Source organism: Lichenostomus cassidix, chromosome 6 (genome assembly GCF_008360975.1).
Source record: "Lichenostomus cassidix isolate B80296 chromosome 6, HeHo_3.0, whole genome shotgun sequence".
Taxonomy (NCBI): domain Eukaryota; kingdom Metazoa; phylum Chordata; class Aves; order Passeriformes; family Meliphagidae; genus Lichenostomus; species Lichenostomus cassidix.
Genome location: NC_139487.1, coordinates 12,984,475 through 12,990,474, shown reverse-complemented (window position 1 = coordinate 12,990,474; position 6,000 = coordinate 12,984,475). Strand labels below are relative to the sequence as shown.

Sequence of the window (6,000 nt, the reverse complement as noted above, 5' to 3'; positions counted from 1 at the left end):
TCCTGCATCTCTTGACCCCTGCCCATGTCCTCCCTCTCTGACCGATTTTACATCCAGCTTCTCCCCCGAGGCGCAGATGCAACAGCCCCGCGGGAGTGGGCAGGGCTGGGGTTCCCCTTCCCGGGGGTCCCACGGCGCAGCCCTGCACGGGCAGAGACCCTCAGGGCTCGGGGGTGCCTCGCTGCCCCGCAGTGGGCTGTAAGGGTCTGCGCCCCTCCTGCCCCACGCCGTCTCCATCTCTGTCCCCTTCTCCGTCCCTGCGCGGTGTCTGACCCCCGCCGCTCTCCCGAACAGCCGGAGATCGTGTCTCGGTGCGGTCCGGAGCAGCTCTTTCCCTGTCTCTTCCCGGGAGCGCCCCCGCACTCCGCCCCCCGCCCGTGCCTCAGTTTCCCCGCGGTGGCGGGGCCGGGCTGGCGGCTCCCGGGAAGAGGCGGGGAAGGACGGGAGGGAGGGGGCGGCCGTGCCCAGCCCCGGCGGCGGCGGCGGGGACCGGGGCGGCTGCGCGCTCCTGCTGCCGTGCCGAGCCGCGCCGAGCCGAGCTCAGCTCCCGGCACCGCCGGCCCCTTGCCGCTGCCGCGCTGAGCGGCGCGGGCGGCGGGGCGGGGGGAGGCGGCGGCCGCGGGGCGCTCCTGCCCGCCGGCGCTGCCCGTGCGCCCCGTCGCCGTTCCCCCCGCCGCTCGGCGGGGCGGGAAGATGCGGAGCAAGGGCAGGAAGGAGAGCCTGTCCGACTCCCGCGACCTAGACGGCTCCTACGACCAGCTGACGGGTGAGTGCCGCCGCCGGGGAAGGTGCAGCAGCCACTCGGAGCACGGCGCGGGGCGGTCCCGGGCACCCGCTTCCAGCCCCGCTGAGCCCCGCTCCCTGCCCGCTCCGCTTCGCAGCACGCCTTGCTCGGGGAGAGGGAAAACGCCTGCGACCCCGGCGCTGGAGCAGGGGGACAGTCCCAACCCCCGGGGGGATGCTCCGGGGGCGATAGGGTTGGTCCCAGCGTGCAGAGGTTGTCCCGAGGCAAGGAAAAGGCCCCTTGTACGGCGGGAGGGATGCTTGGATCGCTCTTGGCCGCCCCCCGAGCTCACACTCCCTCACTGTTACTCCCAAGCCCTTCGGGACACCAGGGTCTGGTGCTGGGCTCTCTCTGCCATGCCTTGGGCCCCCGCTGCACCCTGGGGTGGCACAGCAGCATCCCGGCAGCACGTTCCCCAGGAAAGATAGGCTCACTCCGCTCAGAGAACCTCAGCAGCACCACGGTGCCTGGTGTCTTCACCCATCACCCGCTGTTCCCTAGAGCATCCCTTGAGACGCCCTGCCCCTGAATGGGGTAGCTCTGGGACAGAGAGGATTAAGACGACCCATTCGTGACCCTATTGTATTCCACTCCATCCTCTGCCCCATCAGGGAATTTCCGGGCATCCCACATCCCACAACATCTGTCGATCCGTCACACCTCATCCTCCACTGTCCGATAGGGAAGCAGCTGGGCTGGAGCTGGCAACACCCCTCTTTCCCCACGTGCTCTCCACAGATCAGGCCAAATCCTGTCCGCTTTCAGGGCCTCTGTCGCAGCACCTGTGAAATGGGGCAGCAGTTCCCACTTGCCTCCTGGGACCCGCGATGGAACTGTACCTTTCCTTAGCCAGTGGGGTTCAGTGTCCTTGTGCCGCAGGACTGTTGTGTGTCCACAGGCGGCTTCCCTGAGTCCCGGTGATGCTTTTTCTGCCAAAGTCTGGGGTGGATTTCAGGCTTTGCTCTAGAATTTCAAATAGGAGGTGGTAGCAGGGCAGGACCCTTGCTCTGCTTTCCTGAGCAGCCCCACACATGGGAAACGCTGCTTACTGTCTGCCCAAACGTGCTGCAGGGAAGATATTTTTGAGCTGTGTAGGAACTTGGAACCCACACACAACTTTTGGTTTCTCCGGTAACTTTAAAATGTCCATATGGATTTAAATCATATCAAAGTTAAAAATAAATTCCAGTCTCTCTAAGACTGAGACCTTTTATGCCTGGGCTTACCTCTGAGCCAGCTGTGCAGCACGAGCCTGGATGGAGCCGAGCTGTGCCACCGCGCAAGTCCCTGCCCGCAGGCATGGGGCTTTGGGGAAGCCTTTGGGGAATGAGGCTGGAAATATCTGCCCCATTTCCCAGAGCAGGAAGCAAGCCCCGTAGGGCATGTCACTCATTTCCCGGCGCTGTCAAGTCCATGACCTGCCAGGGCAGAGCCTGCAGTAACACCACGGAGGAGAGGGAGCTGCTCCAGTGGCACTGATTTCCCCTGCGCTGGCTGAATGCGCTGAAGCCGACCCCCGCTGTGGAGGGAAAGTTGTCTTTCTCCCTGAAAGTGTGGAAGTGATGCAGGCAGGAGAGGGGATGCAACCTGAGCTCTAGGGAGGGTTTACTAGCTTGCATTCAAAAGTGGTCTTGGCTCTCCTGATATCCTAGAGATGTGGTGAGGAGCTAGAACCTCCGTAGGGCTGTAGCAAAGCCCTGGGGTGAAGCTGGCAGTGCCAGTGTGAGCTTAGTCTCTCCCTGCCGATGGGAGGGTTGCCACTGGCACCTGCTGTTTGGTACCTCAGCTCTGCTTGGGGTCAAGCACAAGCAGTTTAGGGTGTTCTGCAGCTTTGGAGACTCCCATTCATCAGGGTGTGTCAGAGCCTAGAGGACATCTGCCATGGGAGAGCTGTTCACTGACAGATGATTTGGTGTCAGGCGAGGCTAGAGCCCCACCGCAGCTCCAGCGATTGCTGGTGTGCACAGGGACAGCAGCTAGTCCTGCTGCCTCCCCATCACTGCCTGAAAACAGGGGTGAGAGCAATGTGATTCCCACCTATGTATGCTCAGAGAAGGGTGAGTAATACCCACTTCCAAAAGGAGGAGAGGGGCTAACAGGAAGCAGGACCCCCAGCTATGCTCATGGTAGAAACTCTTCACAATGTCCACTCATTCTTAAATTTAAAAAGCCATTGAAAATGAGGATGTAAGGACAGCCCCCACTCCCTGCGGCATCTCCAGCGGTGCCCAGCCGCCCCGGCTGTGCGGGCACGTGGATGTGTGTGTGAGAGGCCCGAGTGAATGAGAACTGCCTGTGTGTGAGCAATGGGGAGAGCAGCAGCGCTCCCTGTGCAGGGGGAGCACGGGCTGGCTGCGATGGGGAGAGCTAGGATGGGCCCTGCCTGTGCTGACCCTGGTGTGGCAGCGTGGGGCAAAGGCAGGAAACAGCCATGCCTGGCTGCTGAGCCTGTGGCTGGGCACCCACCTGGGTGTTAAGGAGAGAAATGTTTAGGTTACACCACCAGGAAATTAAACGGGTCCATTTCTGGGATATTTAGATGACGCTAGCGAGAAATGAAAGCCATCCATAAATTACATTATTTCTCCAGCCTCTAATGGCATGAGCGATTAGTGTGCAAGCAGAACACAGAGCCAGTGTCTCTCGACTGCTCTGGCCATGGCTCTCCATGCAGAAGAAATGGGAGTCCAGCACCACTTTGTCCTGAGAAGCACAGGTACCGCATCCCTGACCCTGAATTCTGGCAGTGTGAGAGGTGAGTGAGATAGGAGGTGGGTTTCCCTCCTGCCTGATGCTCCACAGGGATGTGTGGGCATCAGGGCTGCCCCAGTCCCAGACGGGGAGCAGAGGTGAGTGACCCGGGACTTGTCTTACCCCATTGGACAAGCCCCTCCCAGGCATGCTGTATCGTGTGAGCAGGACAGCCAGCACGGGGTCAATATCTAGGCTGTTTGGGGTGGGGCAAACCCCCTAACTGCCTTTTGGAAAGATGACGGATTCATCTCCAGTGCTGTTGGGTCCCCAGAAGGGGGTTAGGAGTTTCACTTTTCACCCCTGCTTTTTTCCTCCAGTTGTCATGATCTGGGGACTCGAGCAACCGCTTTGCTCCACCCCAAAGGCAGCCGCAGCGCTTGCAGGGTTGAGCAATTGCTATAGAGATCATCTGCAGAGCTTTGGGATCCTCCTGTCTCCAGAGGCACAGCTGATGGATGGGGACTCCCCAACTCCTAGCACTGTTAGCAGCCCACCCTGTGAGATGAAAGCCATAGGCAGGAGCTGAGTGGCAGTGCAGCATCTGGCTGAGCTCTCCTCCCTGCCTGGAGGGAGTGTGTTTCAGAGGTATTTCTCCCCGTGGCAGTAAGAAAGGAGAGGTGGGGCCATGCTGTCCCCCACAGACACATCAAAGGGAGGACAGGCCAGACGGGTCGGTGGGAGGACAGTGGGAGCAAGTTTCTGGTCCCTGCCATGGGATAAAGCTGTGGAGCTGTGTCCCGGCAATGCCGCAGGAGGATCCCAGGTGATGGGGAGATCTAGGGCTATGCCAGGGGCTTGTTCTGCTGCCGGCAAACCTGGCAGCTTCATCGTGTCTGCTCACAGCCCGTGATCAGCCAGGTGGGGGGAACATCACCAGCTTGCCATAGCGTAGGACTTCCATCTGCACGGGGGATAATTTATTTCCCAGAGTGTGGAGGAGGTGTCAGTACTAGCCTGTCCCAAATAATAGGGTGTGTAGGGGGAAGCTCTGGGATCTGCAGCTGGAGGATAGAGTGATAGGGTCATTGGGTGGGAGCAAGGGCATGAGGCAGGCAGGGTCTGGCCAGGAGCCCGACTGTAAGTGTGGATGGCAGCTGTGTGCTGTGCCTGTGTGTTGGGGTGTATCCCATGGAGGGCCATTGGGGTGGAGACTGCCCAAGACCATCTCACCCACACCCAGAATAAAGCTCCTTCTCTTGCCCAGTTGCTTCCTCAAGAACAGCCCAGGGTGCTGAACTGTCCTTTCCTCCTAGCAGCAGCCCCCAGAAGGGATGACACCCACCAGTCCTTTCTTTGGGTATTTGATCCATGGGAACTGTGTGTTGCCCATCCATCCCCCTGCTCCCCTGCCAACCTGCCTCCCCTCCTGCTGCTGCCCCACGCGACCTGCCTCTGCTTGCCACTTCTGCTCCTGCAGCCCGGCAGTGAGGCTGGGCTGGAAGCCACACTGACCCTCAAGCGAGGTCCCTGAGCTCCCAGGAGGTCCTGTGTCAGGGTGGGGTACTGTAGGGAAGGGTGTTTGTGCTAGGGTTAGGAGCTCCCGTGGGTCATCTCTGTGCCAAAGCGCCTTGCCCTCAATGGCTGCTGCACCTTCCTGGGGTGATGGGACTGTTGCCTGACTGCCTCATCTCTGTCTGCTGTCTCCCTCCTCCCAGCATCTCGACCCTCTTCCTCTTCCCTCTTTGCTGTCCTGGCTTGTCTGCAGTCCTCTGATTCCAATGACTCCCCTCTCATGGGGTGTTGTGGCACTGGCTGACCAGAGGCTGAGATCCTGAGGGTCCTTGATGGAGGGGATGCTCCAAACCTAAGGCAGAGCCACAGATGGGGCAAGGAGCATGTGGGTGATGCTGCTGGGTACCACTGCTCATGGGCAGGTTGAATTTTGCAGGTGGAAAGGCTGGAGCTGAAGTTTTGGCAGCTGCTGCTGCATCCCTTCAAGCAAAGGCAGGTTGGAGTCCACGGGGAATTGGTGGCACAGGATTAATTGACAGGAAGTTCACGGATTTGGTTGGGGCGGTTAAACGGCTGATTTTTACAGATGCTGATGCATAATTCATGGACTGTCGCAACTTTGGCCAAGGGATACAGCTCCTGCTGCACAAGGTTGGCCATGCACAGGCTCTTTCACCATCTCTGTGTCTGGGCATAGAGCTTTACCTCACTGCTGGCCATGTTACTGGTGGAGAAGGTGTCTCGACTCAGTGGTAATGTTCTCATACTGTGTGTAGTGCCAGAACCATTTGCCCTCAGAGCTTTGGGAGCCAGGACATGATGAGGTTTGGTCCCTAGAGCAAACTCCGGTTTCTTCCAGGCTGTATTGGATCCATACATCCCAGCTGGAGCTGAGCCTCATGCCTTACAGCCGGGACATCAGTGGGTTGTTCCAGCCCTGAAGGACAGGAGAGACCCCATTCATGGAGCTGCCCCTGCCTCACTTGCTGGCTCTCCTCATTAGGGATGTT

General features: G+C 59.6%; 1 protein-coding gene across 3 annotated transcripts in view; it reads left to right on the top strand.

The window, feature by feature from the left end:
- The first annotated feature begins 500 nt into the window (after window positions 1-500).
- KCNIP2 (potassium voltage-gated channel interacting protein 2) overlaps window positions 501-6,000 on the top strand; it is a 44,958-nt gene continuing 39,458 nt past the window's right edge. For 2 of the 3 annotated variants that reach the window (XM_085065017.1, XM_085065013.1), the window contains exon 1: window positions 503-766. In XM_085065017.1, coding sequence (XP_084921143.1) covers window positions 694-766 — 73 coding nt within the window. In that variant the 5' untranslated portion in view covers window positions 503-693. Of the gene's footprint in view, window positions 767-6,000 lie in introns of all 3 variants that reach the window. The other variant, XM_085065014.1, reaches the window with a different exon arrangement.